Here is a 20,016-nt window from a genome sequence, read left to right as displayed (position 1 = left end):
AACTAAGAAGACACAACAAAAAGGAGAAGGGAATGATTGAGGGGAAGAGGATAAGGTCCAAGCATTCTTCTCTCCCTCTAGCCTGGACCAAGGCAGAAGGACCAGACCTGAGGCTCTGTATCTTAAGATAGGCCTGATGGCATTGGCAAAATGGGACCACACGGGGTGTTTGGGACCCGGCCATGGACCCGACGCTCACTGGGTCTTCTGCATCCGCCCCGGATAAACAAGATCGATGTCCAGGGCCCTGGACATCTTAATGATGTGTTCCGCGAAGGAACGAACATCATCCGAAGGCGAGGCTGCCTCTGGATAGGGAGATCCTGTGGCGACTGACGCGGGGGTCTTCCGCATGGAGGGGTCTCCGTCGCGACCGAACATCCGCTCGAATCGGAGGACTCCACCTGAACCACAACATTGCGTTTATCACTGGTCGCGTGCAGGTTGAAGCAAAGCAGCTCTGGAGCGGGAACGGGGTCCGCTGGCGTTTGTTTAACTGTGAACCTTCTCGGGGGTCACGGGGGTGATCACGAGAGGGCATCCTGGACATTGCGACTCTCCTAGACACCTTCAGCAGAAACTGGTCTGCCTCGGAGTCATAAAACACGCCATCATCATCGGCACCGGCAAGGGAGACAGGGAGCTGGCGACGGCGACCTCGGGTCCCGATCCCTCCGCCAGCTGGGATGGAGAACGCGAGGCACAATTCCCGAAAGGACCCTCAAAGCCTTCTTGGAAGTCTTCCTCACGAAGGAGAAAAGGCACGTTGCGGCCGCTGAAGGTCCCGGGGTGGACAAATCTTGCGGGCCTCCCTCAGTGGAGGCCTATCGGACACGACCGACAAGTGTCCTGTCTGTGAGAATCTACTCCGGAGCGAGGACGGGTCGAGGGCTCTGTTCTTTAGTCACCCCAGCTCCTTACGGGGACGGTCCTTAGAATGCTTGGACTTCTTGGAGCCGTACATCCTGAGCTGAAGCCGATGCCTTCCTCTTCTTGGATGACGCGGAGCCCCGCGAGCATCCGGAGGGAGAGAAGGAATAGGAGATTCCGTGAGCCTCCCCACCCGGTCTGGGTGTATCCTCCCTATGGGGGCCGCCTTCGCCCTGGAGGAGGTGTTCTTACCGGTACCACCCATCCGTCCTCGGGTCCGAAGGAGCTTCCTTACGGGAGGTCCTGCTCCGATGCCGGCCGCGAGGTCTTAGCAGGGGCATCTCGTTCCGAGATGACGTCGAAGCGCGGCGGTGCCCACAGACCCAGATTTATGCGGGTGCTGGGGGTTTGGTGGTGGCACTGGGCTGTCAGATCCACGGGCCACATTTGCCTCAGGGTTGGACACCCGGAACGATGGATGTCGACGGGGAGCACTTGATGGGCCATCTCGGCGGAGAGAGCCGCAGAAGAAACAACACAGGGGCCGAAACGGATCTTACCCTGGGCTATCCGCTGAAGTGAGCCGCGATTCCCGGTTTCTCCTGGCCGAGAGACATCGATTTGCAGAGGGGCAGACTTAACATCATGTCCTTGCCGAGGCAGAAAAGGCAAGGTGGTGTGGGGATCCTGCACCGCACTTTCCCCCCGCAAATGTCCACACTTCTTGAACGGAGGAGACATTGCTAGCGAGGTCGACAGATCCAAAACGATCCAAGTCAAAGTCAACAGTCTAAAGGTCAGTACACGGGGGAAAGAAACGCCAAGTCCCAAAAAACAGTCCGAGTCAAAAACCAGTGATCCAAAACGAGCTAACACGAGCGAAGTTCCAAACAGCAGCCAAACGCGCGGAAAAAATGGAACGGGGGAAAAGAGCGGGAACAGGGCTTTATAGGAGGGGGCGGGGTTACCGCCAAAAAGTTTCTATAGTTGCAAAGTGTACTTTCCAGTGATTTCTGAAGTATCCGAACAGCCACTGCGCAGGCGCAGTAAAACCCATTTGTATGATTCGCAGAGACCACGAAGAAGAAAAATTGTTATACTTAATCAAATAATATATTATAGTGGATCCTTGATATCCGCCGGGGTTTGGTTCCAAACCCCCCATGGAACACCAAAATCTGTGGATGTCAAGTCCCATACTTAGGGATGCCATATCCCGCTGCAGGCGGGGCAATCCCGCTTTTGGGGGTCCTGGCCCCGTCCTGTTTAGTTCCAAAAGCAGGGTTTGCCCGCCCTGCGGCCACCCTCCTTCCCTCCCCACTCCCCCTCCCCCACGTGCCCTCCTAATGGCCGTGGCTGCTCATGCAGCCGGCAGCCACCCACTTTACCCCTCCTCCGCCTCCTCTTTCCCCTCCTCCCCCTTCCGCGCTGCTTCAGAATGGCCGCACCCGGCCACTCATGCAGCCAGCGGGCCCTCTGCCTCCCCTCATCCTCCTCCCGCGCTCCTTTTAACATGGCTGCGCGCGGCCGCTCATGGGCCTGGCTGGCCACCCACCTCCCTCGCCCTCCTCCTCCTCCTCTGCGCCCGGCCGGTGGAACGTGCAATCAACCCTTGTGTGGCTGGCCCTGCCCGCCCAGCCTCCAGGTCCTGTCCCCTTAAGGAGGCGGAGGCTCAACCGAGGAGGAGGAGGAGCAGACTCGGGCCAGAGGAGGGGAAAGGGTCCTGGTGCCAAATACAAAGAGAAAAAGGAGCAGGAGCAGCAGAGAGGGAGGTGAGTGGCATTTCAGGTCTCCCTTTTTTATTTATTTATTCAGGGCAAGCCTGTTTAAGAGAGTCAGTGTGGTGCAGTAGTTTGAATGTATTTTTTTATTATTTTGGTTAATTTTTATTGTTATATATCAAGTTCCCTTGTTTTTTATTATTTTTTGCTATTTTTATTGTTATTAATATCCAAGTTTCCCTTGTTTTATTTTATTTTTGCTATTTTTAATTTTTATTTGGCCAAAGGGAAGTATATTTCTGCCACCTGTCTGCGAAAAATGCCAAAGTCCCCATTTTGATCATGCTAAGAACATCGTTATATTAACATTTAAAAATCATCATTTTTTTGCATGTCCTCCATTAAAAACACACATCCTACATGTTAAATGTTGTCCTACATTGTCCCGGTTGAGGTCCTACTATGGCAACCCTACATACAGTGAGGTTGTAAAATGGCTCTCTATAAAATAGCAAAAAGTTTTATTTAAAACCGCTATCCAATAGATCAAGCAGTGTAACAAAAATTATAAACAGTAACAAGAAAAATCTACATAGATATATAAAACTAATAAACATTACAATTATGGATAAATACACATTAATACACTGTATCTTCGCTACCCTTGAACCTCCAGCCTGTTCTCTCCCTCACGCGAAAGATGCAGTATGGAGGAGGCATCTGTCTTCAGGCTAGCCCTGATACGCTGCCAGCCTTTCTCTCCCGCAACGGTCAAAGATGCATGGGGAGGGAGGGCACTCTGTCTTCAGGCTACCCTGATGACGCTGGGCCAACTGTTCTCTCCCTCAACGAAGATGCAGTTATGAGGGAGGGCACTCTGTCTTCAGGCTAGCATGATGACGGGCCAGCTGTTCTCTCCTCAACGGCCGAAAGATGGACAGTTTGGAGGGGGCACTACTCGTCTTCAGGCTACCCTGTGATGACGCTGGGCCAGCCTTTTCTCTCCCTCAACGGTCCAAAAGATGCAGTTATGAGAGGGCACTCTGTCTTCAGGCTAGCCTCTGATACGCTGGGCCAGCCTGTTCTCTCCCGCTAACAGGCCGAAAGATGACAGTTATGGAGGGGAGGTCACTCTGTCTTCAGGCTAGCCCCGTGACGGCTGGGCCACCTGTTCTCTCCCTCAAGGTCAAAGATGAAGTTATGGAGAGGGACTCTGTCTTCAGGCTAGCCCCTGATGATGCGGGGCCAGCCTGTTCTCTCTCCTCAACGGTCGAAAGATGAGTTGGAGGGAGGGCACTCTGTCTTCCTAGCTCCCTGACGCTGCGGCCGCCTTTCTCTCCTCAAGGCCGAAAGATGAGTTATGGAGGGAGGGCACTCTGTCTTCAGGCTAGCCTCTGATGACGCTGGGCCAGCCTGTTCTCTCCCCTCAACGGTCCAAAGATGGCAGTTAGGGAGGGAGGCGTGCTCCTGTCTTCAGGCTAGCCTCTGATGACGCTGGGCCAGCCTGTTCTCTCCCTCACAGGCCGAAAGATGACAGTTATGGAGGGAGGGCACTCTGTCTTCAGGCTAGCCCCTGATGACGCTGGGCCAGCCTGTTCTCTCCCTCACAGGCCGAAAGAGGACAGTTATGGAGGGAGGGCACTCTGTCTTCAGGCTAGCCCTCTGATGACGCTGGGCCAGCCGTTTCTCTTTTACTTTTTGGATTTTAAAAATATATATTTTCAAGCTGGATGGTTCAATCTGTGGATCCGGAGGGCGACTGTACTAAATATATATATTTACCATTTATGAAGGAATCAGTCAAACAGAAAAACAGAGACTCAGAGTTAAGATTGGTGTAGGAACTCCAAAGCTCTGCATACAAATCTTGCTACCATCTAGTTGCATAGAACTGTGATGGCAATATATACAGACACATGATTTGCCTGACAATCTGTAACTGAGGCTGAAGGGCTGCATTTGTCTTTGTAATTCCCCAAGCTGCTCAACCCCATCACTATGCTTAAAGCGTGTTGCATCAGTTATTTATGCTTGTTAAAATAATTACTAAGAGCTGTAAGCTGTATTCTCAAAAGATGGCACTCAGAGCCCTCTCTGTGGGCACACATGTTGTCGCCCTAGGACAAGTTTGTCAGAGTTTCTTACTAGAAAGCCAGAGGAACGTGGCACTTTGCAATAAAAAGTGGGGTCGGGGTTGCGCGTTTGGGCTCTCGGTCTGTAAAAGGTTCCCCATCACTGACTTAGGAGGTACAAATTCCACAAGTGAATAGGTCCTCTTGTTTCTTCTCCCATCGTCTTGCTCTCCGCAAAGCAAACAACTGTACGTCTGCTTTTCTGTCTGGACTTGACTAGCAGGAAGCGTCCTCCAATCTTTATGGTTATTGTATTTATTTATTCAATTTATTTATTCGCCTGACACAGGACTCAAGGCAGCTTACAAATTAAAACATACATGAAAAACGTAATAATACAAAAGTTTAAAAACAATTAGACAATTCTTTAAAAGCAGAAAAACAATTTAAAATACATTTAAAACCAAAGTGAGCCAGTGTGGTGTAGTGGTTTGAGTGTTGGATGATGATGCTGGAGAGCAGGGTTCGAATCCTTGCTCAGCCATGGAAACCCACTCTTTGTCACACTCTTTCAGCCTCAAAAGGATGACAATGGCAAACTCCCTCCAAAGAAAACCCCATTATAGGTTTGCATCAGGGTCGCCATAAGTTAGAAATGACTTGAAGACACAAAATAACAACCAAAAAAGGTAAAACCATGGCACATCCCATTAAAAATGTTCTGCCACATGAACTAAGAGCCAAAGTCCTCTCTAAATAAATGGGTCTTTGTCTCTCTGTTGAAAGAAAGAGAAAGGGGGGGGGGGGGGCAACCAAGCCTTCCACGGAGGTAATTCCACATTTTTAACAAGTTTAACACAGACATTCCACAGCTAGCCATGTTAATCTAATGCAACCAAAAGAAACCCCATTCCTTAATAAACCAGGTAAAACCTAACCAGAGGTGGACAACTACATGACTCTTGCTGGACAAAAGAGAGCCACACTCTTGTCAAAACCTGTAAAAAAATATTCACACATGTTCCATGATCTCTAGGAGACATGGGGGTGGAATTTTTGGCCCCCAAACAAGTCCAGGAGAGCCTTTTGCTTAACCAGGAAAGGAATAGCTTTGGGAGGCCACAAATGACATGCAACCTGCAATTTCCCAGCCCTTACTTTAAATAGTACCACGTGGCTGTCTTTTTAACACAAGCATCCAGACCTTCACCAATTTGTGTTGGCTGTGATGGAGCAGGAATACAGTAAGTCTTCTGGAAATGTGGGCTCTGAATCCACGATATTAAATGGGACTTAGGGGAGTAGTTTCATCATGGTTTTGGTCCACAAACCATGAGCATACACACTTTAGCATGTCTGTGTTCATATCATCACCATATAATAATATGATGTGCAGTCATCCATGTTTTTGCAATCCATGGAGCTAGGGCTGGAACAGAATTCCTGCAGATCCCAAGGGCCTACTGTAGTAATTTTTTTCCCAAGCAGGGTCCTTTCTTCCTTCCCACTCAGAACAGGTTGGTCAACCAGTTCACAGATCAGACATCAGCAATCCATAGAGCCTCCATCTTGTCAGAATTCAGTTTCTTTTAACTTCAACCTTTCAAAAGGTTTTGTACTCAATAGGTTGATAGTTGAGTCAAACTATGGAGCTGTATATATAATGCAATGTAAGACAGACTGAAATAAAAAATGATGTGATGGCAATAGGAGAATTCTGGTTAAGCACTCCATTTTGAAAGATACCACAGTCTGTAAAATGTTAAATTTGGAAATTCCTGGTGCAGAGAAGTTTTCAGAGGCAGACAAATAAGTGCATGAATATATAGAACAAGTGTGTCTTATTAAAATTACACAAGAACACAAGAAGAGCCTTGCTGGATCACACCAAGGCCTAGCTAGTCCCACAGTGGCCAATTAGATATCTAAGAGGAGCCCCCAAGGGGACACAAACTATGGTAACAATCTCCTTTTCATATTCTACAGTAACTGCTGCTGAGAGACATTCGGCCTTAATACTGGATGCTATAGATAGCCAGCATGACTAGTAACCACTAGTGGCCTTATAATCCATGAATTTACCTAATCTGTTTTTAAAGCCATCTATGTTGGCAGCCATCACTGTATTCCATATGTACTGTGTAATTCTTTTTATCTGTCCAGAGCCTCCCACCATTTTGAAGAAATGGAGATACAACCTGTGCAGGATGGGGTTGTATTCTCTGTCCGGCGTGAAAGGCCAAGTTCATAACGTGGATATATTCTTGGAGTCAACAATTAACCTTGAGGCTCAAATGTCTGCAGTGACTAAGAATTTGTTCAAACAGTTCAGGCTAGTGCATCAACTGTGTTGATTCCTTGAGATGTGAGAGCTGGACATAATGAAATATTCCTTGATTACATCCTGGTTTATTGTTAATATGGTTTATGGGGGGCTGCTTTTGGAAACTGTTCAGAGACTGTGGTGAGTACATAATGCTGCCAGTCAGACTGAGAGTGGTTACAGAAAACTGTCTTGTTGAAAACAGCTTCAGAGGTTCCTAAATCATTTACAGAAACAACTCAAAATGCTGCCTATGACTTAGCCCTGAATTGCTTGGGTCTAGACCAAATCTTTTGATATGAACTTGCCTGAGTTCTGAGACCCTTAGAAGAGTGCTTTCTCTCAATCCCATCATCTCCTCAGGCATATTTATTGAGGACATGGGAGATAGCCCTTTTGGTGGCTGTGCCAAAGCTCTAAAAACCTCTCCCGCAGGAAGCTTGGTTGTCCCCTTCCCACTTTTTGCTAGCAGGCAAAGATCTTTGTTTATCCAGGCCTTTTGACTGTTGACTGGTTGTTGCTAAAGGTCTCTTAATTGGAACGTGCTGTATTTTATCATCATTATTTTTAATGATCTTTTAAAATGCTTTAAATAAATGTTTAATGATTATTTACTTGTAATTTTTATATTATCAATTGTTACAGCTATATTATGTTTTAACTTATACTGTGAGGTGCACTGGAGGAAAGGAGGATATAAATTAAATAAATCAAGAGCCTCATTGGATTACCACAGAGTCTAGTATTATGAGAGAATGAGAAAGATCCTTAAAAGCTCCCAAAGTTGTAATGTTCTCTCATATGGAGATACTCCACACTCTTTATCATTTTGATTGCCATTTTCTGCACCTTCTCCAATTCTAGGATGTGAAACTCTAGAACAGAATTATTTGTCAAAGTAGAGAAATCTGTACAATTTATCCTATATCACCTCTAGGACTGTCTCTCTATGACTGCACCTGTTCAATTTTAGGGCTGCATACTTACCTGAACTTAAATAAGAAAAAAGATTATCGGTGATTCAAGACACGAGTCAACTTATAAAAAAGAGTTTAAGTAAACTATAATATCTGTCTTGCATGTACAAAAGGCTGTCTCTCATTTCTAATATGTAAGTCTTGGGTATTTTTGCAAGTTTGTAAATGAAGAAAGAAGAGAAAGGTAAAGCATTTAATGCAGTAAGAACTTTTTGAGAACAATAGCGACTTCATGAAATAACCCAAAGTATAGGTTTTATATATTATGGTTTATTATAGGTTTTAGTTTTAGCAATTTCTTTTAGGAAATTAATCATTTTTTATTATAACAAATCATTATATAGGTTTTAGCTTCATGCAAGATATACCTCTTTCTCAGACCCTCTGAGAACATATAGATAATTAATAAATTCATTACCCTTCAAATTATAGCATGTATCCTTTAGACATGTTATCTATTCTGTAGTATTACACATAATTAATTGCACTGTAAAGGATTAAAATGCTTTCTATAAAATTAACATAATACAGATGCAGAGAAACCATTCAGATATTGTTACTGCATCTTTTCCACATCAGAATAGGGATGTGTGTGTGTGCATGCAATTAAGCCAGTAACACAAAACTGCAAAGTAGTAGGAGAATGCTATTCATTACCTTAAAATATGTACAATATGCAGCTCATTTACACTTGGCCATCAATTAGTCCCATATTCAATCAACAATATATATATACATATATACTGCTGCTATTTTTATTGAAGAAAAACTAGACAGAGAAATGTAAGAGGTTGATTGCACATGCTGAAAAAAACATAACCCAGGTATTTCTCACCTGTAAGTACAGCTTTTGCCGAAGGATCTGCAAGATCCAAGGCAGATTTTCCATCTGTGTTCCGAATATTTGGATCAGCTCCATGCTGCAGCAGTACTATGTAAGAAAAAGAAACAGCTCTCAAACCTCTGGCATACAAAATACGAATGCTTGCCCCAAACACACACATTAACTAAATTTTGAAAAAAGGAATATATTGCCTTTAAAAAAAATAAAGGCCATACTTCAAAGTGCTCCTTTTGTTCAAGGGAATTTTCAGCTATTAACATGTCTCCTTGTGGACAGCAGCCCATTGCCCCTGACACAGTACAGACCAGCCTCATAAAGATGTTTCTAGCATGCAAAACAATCCACCAGTATGCTTATGGGTATTGTAAAACTGCAAACAGTTTTACACATCCAAACAACTAATCCTGATTACCAACACACCCTAGTTAGGTGCATATATCCTATCTCCTGTAAATCCTTTGGAAATATCTGTTTCTGTGGTAACTTGCTATGGAACAAAGGTGAGGTCAAGGAGGTCTGTTGCTTAAAATTAACATAATACAGATCCAGAGAAACCATACAAAGTCCTTCTGACTCTGGATCTCTCAGCACACTGAATTCACAGTAGACCAGACTTCTGAGGGTTTCATAACACAAGTAAAGAATTGCTATCTTTTACCATTTTAAAAAGAACAGGAACAAATGGTTGTCTGCTGCAATATTAATTAGACAAATACAGAGACCATAAAGGGACAAAATACCCACCATTTCACTACTTTCTTTGGCCAAGGCTGCTATAGTAAGTTGAGAGGGCAGTAGAGAATACTGAAATTCCCCTGCCACACTCCCATTCAGAAGGATCCTGAATTTGTTACCTCAGTCTTGCCCAATGCCTTTTAAAAACTTTTCATTACACAATCACCTACCAAAATGTGATAATGAGCTTAAAGGCAAGTCAATAAAAACCTGGCTAAATGTAAAGGAAATGTTTTTATAACGACAAAATTTAGTATGTTTACTCAACAGACTGAAATGTTTTTCAACCCAATAGTAAAGTTGGTATTACTCTTCATAGAAATGGATTATCCTTTCCTTTGGTTTCAAGACAAGACTTGGTCCTAAGCACACTGCAGAAAGCATCCAGTTTGAGACTGCTTTAACCACCTTGGCTCAATGTTAGGGAATTTTGGAAACTGAAGTTTTGTGAGATATTTAGCCTTCTCTGTCAGAGAGTTCTGGTGTCTCAATAAACTACCATTCTCAGGATTCACTAGCACTGAGCCAGGGCAGTTAAAGTGGTCTCAAACTGGATTATTTCTGCAGTGTGTTTTGGACCCAAAGTCTTACATCTGAGGGGGAGGGACCCTAACTAACTATCACAATTTTAATTAAATTTTAATTGAAAAGGTAAAATTCCCCAGACCAGGCTAACTGTTAAAGTAAACAAACTGACATTAAAAGATATGTACATATTTTACAGTAGTATATCTGAATGTGATCTGGAATGTGCTTTTACTTGGTGCAGTGGAACCTTGCCTTACATGGTGGATCCGTTCCAGACCCCCCCCCCCCCCCGTGTAAGGCGAATTCTGCCTATGCTGGAGCCCCATTCATTTGAATGGGGCTCGTGTGCATGGCGGTGCAGGAACACACCACGAGTGCGTGCCGCATTCATCTGAATGGGACGCACTGTCCCTTACACTCCACGCATTCCTGCGTGGCTTGAGCACATACGCTCAAATGGCGTATATAGCGTGGGCGCACTGTATCAATTTTTATTATTCCCCAACAATGTGTTCTATCAAACCTTTAACATTTTAAAATACTTTAATAAAGATACACTTACCAATACAAACATCTATTTTGCCTTTGATAGCAGCTTCATGCAGAGGAGTATAGTTCCAGTTGTCTCTGGCATTTGGATCTGCACCCTGACACAGCAAGAGGCTAACTACTTCAGCATGGCCAAAGGAACAGGCATTATGAAGAGGAATTAGGCCACCATCATCACGAGCATGGACATTGGCTCCTGTCTGTAATAAATGTTCCACTACATCCTTTCTTCCAAAACCTGCAAAAATAAGTAAATTTTGCTAAGTAAAAAAACACACACAACTACTGGGACAAAGTACAATTCATATATTCCATATGGTCTATGATACACCGGAATACAGAAAACCAAGACAGAAAAAGGCATTTTCATAAAGAGAAGAGAGACTGAGAGCCAGTGTAGAGTAGTGGCTTGAGTGTTGGACTAGGACTCTGGAGACCACATACGAATCCTGGCTCAGCCACATAAACCCACTGGGTGACCTTGGGCAAGTCACACTCTCTCAACCTCAGGGGAAGAAATGTCCCCCTCCCCCAAAACTGGCCAAGGTTCGCCTTAAAGTCACTATAAATCCCAAAAACCTGAATGCACACAACAACATAAAGAGAAGTCTTATTCCTAGTATCCTGCTGGTAAACTATTTTGTACTAATCCCGGCACAGGAAAGATTAAACTATCTATTGTATTTAAAGCCTTTACATTTCAATCAGTAGTTGTTAGGGTTTTTTTTTTTAAAGAGGAAAGGGGGGGGGGGTCACAATTTGCACCAGGAGGGATTTGTTTTCAAGCCTTTCTTTCCTCCCACAATCCTAATGAAATCCTGCAAGAATATTTTAACAGGGCAAAAAGCAGGGGATCATCAGGAACACAGCACAACTTCTTTTTAAAAGAAAACACAGAGATTCAAATGTGCCTGAAAAACCCACAAAAAACTACAAAACTGAAACGCTGAAACAAAAAACTTCAATTAGAGTCCCTCTTGCTGGGCGCACACACACACTCTGAAGGGGCCTGGAAGTTTTACTTGACTTATCCAAGGGCTGTGGCAAAATCCCTAATTTTGGCACCAAAGCCTGCCCTCGACTTATACAAGAGGTTGATCTATAGTCAAGTACTGTAACTGCAATTTTTAAAAATAAGAGCAATGAAATTTATGTATTTTAAAAACAATAAAAAAAATCTACACTCAGACACCAGTATCTGTGGGGCATCCATTCCCATGGTGGCCACAGGTAAGTGGAAACCACTGTTAACAGCATATGCTGTATTTCCAGCAGAGGTTGACCACAGAGTCACACTGGAGGACCTCCAGATGCCTAGAGATAGTTAATTTCTGGGCACAGTTAAGTGAAACTGTGGTTACTGATCCCACAAATGCAGGGATCAGACTGTAATTAGTATTTTAATTGTATTTTTTTTAACCACAGAGTTGCACTGGAAGATGTCCAGACGGCTAGAAACACCTTTTTTCTGGGCATGGGTAAGTAAAACTGTGGTTACCGATCCCACGGATACAAGGATTGGACTGTACAGTTGGCCCTCCGTAGCCTGGATTCTTTTTCCATGAATTCAAGCATCCACATCTTAAAAAATATTCAAAAATACACAAATTCTGAAAAGCAAACCATAATTTTGCCATTTTATATAAGAGAGACCATTTTAATTGAACATCCACAGATATTGATATCCATGGGGTTCCGTGTGTGTTAGAACCAAGGGCCCCCACTGTAATCCATTTTTATCCAGCCTGGGTTACAATAATGATTATGTCCTCCTTAGGTGCAAGACTAATAGATTCTACTGCCGTGCTGCACCGGATAATATACCATATAGAACACAGGCATTTTCTCATTTCGCTCTCAAGATCTCTGAGAACAAATCATGCTCTAAAAACTACCATTACATACATTTTTACATCCTGAATATGCAAACTTTTACAAGTTTCTATGACTGGATGGAAGTCATAGATGCTGTTGGACTGCATCTCTCAGCAACACTAGCCAGTACAGCCAATGGCAAAGCATCCTGAAAATTGAAGTTCAAAAGTAACTGGAAGGCTGTACAAATTCTGTTCTGGTCTAGGCTAATGCCAACTATGATTCCAAAGGAGACCCTACAACAAGTGAGCAGTTTTCAGAGGTGACCTGCACTGGTCTTCCTGTGTCTGCCACCAAGATTTCTACAACTGCTGCCAGAATTTAATATTCTTTCTGGTTTGGGGACACTCCCTCTTGTAATACAGAATCCCAAAAAGTATGAGGGCAGAACATATTCCTTTTTGGAAGCGTTTACAAAAACAAACAAACTGCCATCCCTATGTTTCATTTCTGTGGTTTTGCCAAGATGGTGGACAACCATTTTAGTGTTTTGGTGGTAGCAAATGTGGGTAACAGATAGCCAAAAGCAGCATGCATCTTGCCTGTTACTCTCTCCTGATCTACGATGTTATATTTTCCAGTTTTCCAAATGACTCTCCAAAACGTAGAAGCCTGCAACTTTCTTATTCCCTTTCCGGTAAATAGTAGAGATATGATGGTGAGCTGTATTTTTATGCAGAATAGGTATCTTCCTTATAACAACCTGCTGGTTACCAACATGTTGTACACCATATTCATTCATTTGGAACACCAACCCCCATATTCATCTTCATGCAATTCTTGGTCACCCATGGCCAAAAATCTAGAGCTTAAATGTATACTAAATAAAACTAAATCATACACACTTGAGACACAAGTAGAAATGCAAACTGTCAAAATGTAGTAGTTGAAGACCTCATCTTAAACATTTGAGTGTATTCATCTCCTCAGAAATACACTGACAGGAGAAACCATACATACTACAAAAGCCTAGCCTAATAAAAGAACTGATTTACTGTATGTACTCAACTATAAGCCAACCTCATGTATATGCTGAAGGCAGGTTTGGGGGCCAAAATGATGGCCCATGGATATGTCGAGGGTAAAACCAAGGAGCTTGTAAGAAAAGATGTAAAGGATGAAGCAAAGGAAAACAATGCCAAAGAACTTACTAACTTCAGGCAGGCATAAATGTCTGCGTTCACCATAAATGCTGGCTGGATGAGAGAGCAGAGGAGAGATAAGAGTGTAATCCAGGACAGATTACACTCTTGCTTTGCTTTATGCCAGGGGATGGTTCCTTTATTTATAAGAATTAAAGTACAGTACTTACACTGAGCCATGGATAAGTCAACTAAAGGTTTTTTAAATCAATTTTTAAACTAAAATTTCTAGACCAATATGTGAGTTGTTGTGTGCCTTCAAGTCATTTCCAAAACAGTGGCCCTGTTTAATATATACAGTACTATATACAGTATACCCATGTATAAGTCTAGAAATGTTAGTCTAAAAATTGACCCAAAATCCTGGGTCACCTTATCCATGGGTAAATACTGTACCTTGTGTGTTGTTTGCCTTCAAGTTGTTTCCACTTATGGTGACACTATCACAGGGTTTTCTTGGAAAGTTTCTTCAGAGGGCTTTTGCCATTGCCATCCTCTGAGGCTGAGGGACTGACTTGTCCAAGGTCACCCAGTGGGTTTTCATGGTGAAGTGGGGGATTGAACCCTGCTCTTCAGAGTCACAGTCCAATGTTCTACACTACGCCTCTACACTACGCTGGCTCCTACACTGTACCTTAGCTCTTATCAAAAAAGGAACCACCCCCTTCTCTGGGTAATGGTGAAAAGTGAGTGCTTGTCCATTCCAGAAGCACCTAAAAGTACTCTCTCTGTTGCAATAACACTTTTCATATTTTTGAATGCCTGGCCAAGAAAATGGCAGCAGTGGCAGACCCTTGGCATGTCTTCTCAAAGGAACACCAAGATGGCTCTATCTTTGAAGGGCCTGAATGAGACGTTTGTGTATGTCAGTTTTTCTGGGTTAAAATCAGGCAAAGGTATCAAATTAAAGGCTGTAATTACTACTAATGTAGTCACTATTTTTTCTTTATTTTGCATTTGCATCCTTTCTGACATCTGTGCGTTTCCTTAGCCCCATCTGGACCTAGTCACCTCCCTCATGTATCATACGGTGACCATTTATCATAGCTCCCACTTCCTCTAATCCAGTATTTAGCATGGGCACATAAGAGTTATACCTGCCATAATCTTTTATTTCTTTGGCATTATTTACTTTTGCTTTGCCCTTTACATGCTTTGTTACATGCCCCTTTCACCCTTATCCACAGGTCATATCAAAATCCATCATTCTGGTCCTAAAACATGCGCTCGACCTATACATGAGGTCGACTCATAGCCTAGTATATACAGTACCTTTGATAAGCCTGATAAACATTGTTAGACCATTCATGGAAAAGCTAGTACACCAACCCTAGAATCAGGAGTGAGATTCTTCCAAGCAAATAAGATTTCCTTTTATCTCAAGAGTAAAACAGGAAATCTACCTCCCATACCAAGGCCAAATGATGCCACCATCCCTTTCCATTAAGATATCTTCAATTTTTTATTAGTCTGCTTCTTCCTTTCTCAATAGGCCAAGCCTACAGTAAACAGTCCCATTTCATGGTGCAAAGCAGAATAATGGGACTCTCCTGCTTCATTTATGTTAATCACCCACCAGCCCAACACAACATAACAAATTCTGAAGAAACATTTATTCACACGAAGCTCCCCATCTTCTAAATCAGGCCTGCACAACATACGGCCCCAGGGCCACATGCAGCTCACCAAAGGATTTTGGGTGGCCCACAAGAATGTGGAATGACTTCAAGGTTCCTCCATTGCCACGCCTTCTCCTAAAGAGAAGGCCAGGCAGCAGAGGTGGAAGGCAGGCAAACACTTGCCCCTCAAGGATCCTCTGCTGTCCAGCTTTCTCTCACATAGAAGGCCAGGTGGTGGAGGAGAAGGGCAAGCAAACACTTGTCCCTCAAGGATCCTATGCTGCCTAGCTTTCTCCCAAGGAGAAGGCCAGGTGACGGTGGAGGATGGGGATGGGTGAACGTTGCCCTGCAAGGCTCCTTTGCTTTCTCCCAAGGAAAAGGTTGGGTGGAGGAGGAGGAGGACAGGCAAGTGCTCACCCTGCAAGGCTTCCTGGCTTTCTTCTGAGAAGGCCAAACAGCAGATGAGGAAGAGGGGCAAACACTTGCCTCTCAAGTTTCCTCCACCACACGGTCTTCTTTCAAGGAGAAGTCTGGGCGGAGGAGGAGGACAGGCAAGGTTCCTCCACCGCTTGGCTTTCTTTTGAGGAGAGGGCTGGGCAGAGGAGGAGGACATTAATATTTAAAAAAAACTATCTGTAGGCCTACATTTAGCCTACTTTAATGTTGGTCCCTACCTACTGCCAAGTTGTGCTGGCCTGTTCTAAACGATTAACCTCTTAATATCAACATACTAGGAACTGTTACAGAAACTTTAACCTGACATCTTTTTCTTGTTCTTGTTCGTCATTGTACTTAATAGGACTTGAACATCACACAGACTTTAGTGTGTGTGTGGGGAGAATTCTGGAACCAAAGCCCAGCAGATACCAAGAGCCCCTTCTACCTCCTGCCTAACCTACTTTGTGGAGTCCAACTCTCCTCAGGTTGACACCCAGAGAAAGAGAAAATGCATTTAAGTGACCATTCACTTCTCTCACCTTTAAAGGGTCTTCAGCCACATGCCTCTTTCCCTAACTTTATTTGTATCTAGTATGCAGAAATGGCCATTCTCTATGGAGAGCCCCAGTGAGTCAAGTCTTCACCAATTGCCCCTTGCATGGCACTGTAAGAAGGTGAACAACTGGACAGAGGCAACATTTAAGTCTTGCAAAGAGCCAGTGTTGGACTATGACTTTGGAGACCAGTTTGTAGCAAGATTTCAATGCATCTGAGAAACTAGACTGAAGTTTACAAATGCTAATGCTGCCAACATATTTCAGTTGGTCTCAAAGGTGCTGCAGGATCTCTCTACATACTGATTCTGCAGACTAACACAGCTATATCTTTGATCTGGAGATCTGATTCCCAGCTCAGCCATAAAGCCTTGTACAATTCACATGTGCTCAGCCTCAAAGGTAGGCAATGGTATACTCCCTCGCCATATGTCAGAAATGACTTGAAGGCACACAACAACAGCAACAAAAGGCCCAGTCTCCCCTGCTGTTCCACAGGAAGCAGAGATAGTAGCTGTTCCTCCAACCAGTAGCCACAGCTAACCCTCCCCCTTGCATACTTGTTTGGCAAATGGCCTCAAATAGGTTCAACTGTCCCCACTGCGGCCCCCTGGGGAGAATGGAAAAGGAAACAAAAAGTAGTGCCAGCCATTCGTAGGAGGGCACCATTAACTTCCCATTCTTAATCAGGAGACTCTCACCCTGAGCATTGAGAAAAGGCCTGAGGAAACCTCTTCCTCTCCAGCACAGTCACAACTAAGCCTCCCTTGCCAGTGTCCCCTCCCAGGGCACCGCAGGAAGGTTAGCAAGTGGGCAGAGGCAACATTTAATGCTTGCAAAGACCTAGGCTCCCCTGCTATTCTCTGCAAAGACAGGAGAAAATTAGTACAGTCAGCTCTCCGCATTCAAGGATCCCTTATCCACAGATTCAACCAGCCAAGGCCATTCCAGAAAGACATACATTCCAAAAAAGCAAACCTTGATTTTACCACTTTATATGTTGTTGTTGTTGTGTGCCTTCAAACAATTCCCAAATTTTGTCTGCCCTATGATGGAGTTTTCTTGGCAAGATTTGTTCAGAGGAGGATTGCCATTGCCTTCCCCTGAGGCAGAGAGAGTGTTATAAAGCTGTAATAAAACAGTAGTTCCAGAAACAGTCCAGAATAGGGAATGTCTTCACATTGGTGCATGTCATAGACCTATGTGCCTATCCCCAAAGCCACTGTGTGTCTATGTGCCTCCAAGTTGCAAGTGACTTATTAATTTCAAATAGTTTTCTTAGGCAAGGAATGCTCAGAGATGGTTTTGCCAGGTTCATCCCCTGAAATATAGCACACAGCACTTGGTGGTCTCCCATTCAAGGGCTGACCCTGCTTAGTTTCCAAAATCTGGGGCCTTGAAGATATTTCGGCCTCACCCCAAGTGCATTGTTGTTGCTGCTTTATGCCTTCAAGTGGTTTCTAACTTCTGGTGACCCCAAGGCGAGACTACCATGGGGGCAAAGAAGGAAAGAAGGACTGGCAGGACCTGCCAGACTTTGTCCTCTTCCCCACTGCCATTCCTTTCTCCTTTTGGATCATGCCCTTTTTTTTAGATCTTAAGTCTGAGAGCGGGGAAACTGTCTAATTCAAAATGCCTATGCTTCCCTGACAGCCTTTGTGGTAGCATTTGGGGGGGGGGGTAAATAAATACAACACACCAAGTAAGTAAATAAAGGGCAAATCACACTCTCTCAGCCTCTGGGGAAGGCAAGGGCACAAATGCCTCCCAACAAACCTTGCCAAGGAAATCCCATGATATATTATAGGGTCTCCCTAAGTCAGAAATATCTTGAAGTCAAACAACAACAACAACAATGAGCAAGTCACACTCTCACAGCCTCTAGGGTGAAGACAAAGGCGAAAACGCCCGACAAACCTTGCCAAGGAAACTCCATAATACAAAGTCACCCTAAGTCAGAAACAACTTGAAGGCACGCAACAGCAGCAACAACAACAGGCAAGTCACACTCTCTCAGCCTCAGAGGAAGGCAATTTTTAAAAGCCCAAACCCCTCTTCTGAACCAATCCTTACTCTCTAACAGCAAGGCCTTTTGGATGTTAAGCCTGAGGCCCTTTCAGACGTGTTCTCCCATTTACACACACATTCCCTCTCTCTTTCACACACACACATGTATATATACATACCCTGTATACATATATATATGCACACACGTTTGTATATGTATATACATTCACACATGTACATATACATACACTATATAAACAAGTTTCTATATGTATATATACATATGCACACATGAACACTATACACACACGTACTGTATAAATATTCACACATTTGTGTGTGTGTGTATATACACACAGGCATATATACATACACTGTGAATATATGTACATACACATACACACGTTTGTGTGTGTGTGTGTGTATATATACACACTTGTACATATACATACATTGTGTGTGTGTATAAGTATATATACGTTGTGCATATAGGACACAGACACACGTATATCAGTGTGTCCACAAACAAAGGTGGCGCCGCCCACCTGCGGCGAAGTGGAGCGGGGTGGACTTCCTCCCGGCCATGTCCTTGGCGTTGACGTTGGCGGCGTCCACCAGGCGCCTCACCCGGGTGACGTCCCCATTGCGGCAGGCTTCCAGCAGCTCCCGGAAGGCCCCGCTCCCCACCGGAGGCGGCGGAGGGGGAGGCGGCGGAGGGGGAGCAGCAGCGGCGGCGGCGGCGGCAGCAGCAGGGGGCGCCTCGGGGCTTTCAGGGGAGGCAGCTGAGGAGGAAGACGAGGAGGACGAAGAAGAAGCGGAGGAGCTGCTGCTGCTGCTGTTGGCCGGCGGAGGCGGCCCTGAGGCCTCGCCCTCCGGGGAGAAAGGCCCTCCGTTGGCGGTGGCGGCGCCCTCAGGCCCGGAGAGAGGAGGCCGGGGCTGAGGGGCGGCGAGGCTGGGGCTCCGAGGCGGAGACGACTGTTGTTGTTGGGAGCGCCTCGACGACGACGACGACGACGGCACCGCCGCCATTTCCCAGCCCCTGGGAGACTGGGTCCCCATCACTGCGGCAACGGCGGGGCGCCCGCCCTCGCTTCCGCTCCCCGCGGCCAATCAGAGGCCGGCTTCTCCGGAGCTGACGTCATACGTCCTGAAGGCGACGCAAAGGAAGGGAAGCTCGCCCTTGGTATGCCAGGGCTTGGAAACCCCGTGGCGTCTCTGCTTGCCCCCCCTACTCTCTCTCTCTCTCTCTCTCTGTGTCTTTCTGAGGAGATTACGGCACTACGCTCTTTAACAGCGCCGCTCTGCTTCCGACCCGTTGCATCCTGGGATTTGTGGTTTAGGGAACGGCGCGTTTGGAACGCTCAGCCCTCATTGGACTACAAATACCGGCATGCAACAGGAGGCAGCCAGAAAGTGGACTAGCAATGCTATGAGAGTATAATAACATTACAATAATATAATATTATATCATAATATAATATTTTATAATACAATATTATATGATGAGAGTATAAGTACAGGAATCTACTCTGAGGGAGTTAGGTCCAAATTAGACTGCAGAAATAACCCAGTTTGAGACTGCTTTAACTGCCCTGGCTCAGTGCTAAGGAATCCTGGGAAGTGTAATGTTGTGAGGCATTTAGCTTTCTCTGTCAGGAAGAGCTCTGGTGCCACAGCAAACTACAGTCCCCAGGGTTCCCTAGCACTGAGCCAGGGCAATTAAAGCGGTCTCAAACTGGATTATTTCTGCAGTGTGTTTTGG

At 44.8% G+C, this 20,016-nt stretch overlaps 1 protein-coding gene across 3 annotated transcripts in view; it reads right to left on the bottom strand.

Moving 5' to 3' along the window:
* The window catches only part of TNKS (tankyrase), a 119,954-nt gene extending 100,516 nt beyond the window's left edge, over nucleotides 1-19,438 (bottom strand). The window contains exons 1-3 of one of the 3 annotated variants that reach the window (XM_042451944.1): nucleotides 18,800-19,438; nucleotides 10,633-10,857; nucleotides 8,799-8,894 (exon numbers count right to left, since the gene is read on the bottom strand). In XM_042451944.1, the coding sequence (XP_042307878.1) occupies nucleotides 8,799-8,894; nucleotides 10,633-10,857; nucleotides 18,800-19,313 (835 nt within the window). In that variant the 5' untranslated portion in view covers nucleotides 19,314-19,438. The remainder of the gene's footprint in view (nucleotides 1-8,798; nucleotides 8,895-10,632; nucleotides 10,858-18,799) is intronic. The other 2 variants (XM_042451941.1, XM_042451942.1) reach the window with 2 other exon arrangements.
* Between the last annotated feature and the right edge of the window lie 578 nt (nucleotides 19,439-20,016).

Source organism: Sceloporus undulatus, chromosome 2 (assembly GCF_019175285.1).
Source record: "Sceloporus undulatus isolate JIND9_A2432 ecotype Alabama chromosome 2, SceUnd_v1.1, whole genome shotgun sequence".
In the NCBI taxonomy this organism is placed as follows: Eukaryota; Metazoa; Chordata; class Lepidosauria; order Squamata; family Phrynosomatidae; genus Sceloporus; species Sceloporus undulatus.
Note: the sequence above shows the minus strand (reverse complement) of the source record. Positions and strands in the feature narration are given on the sequence as shown.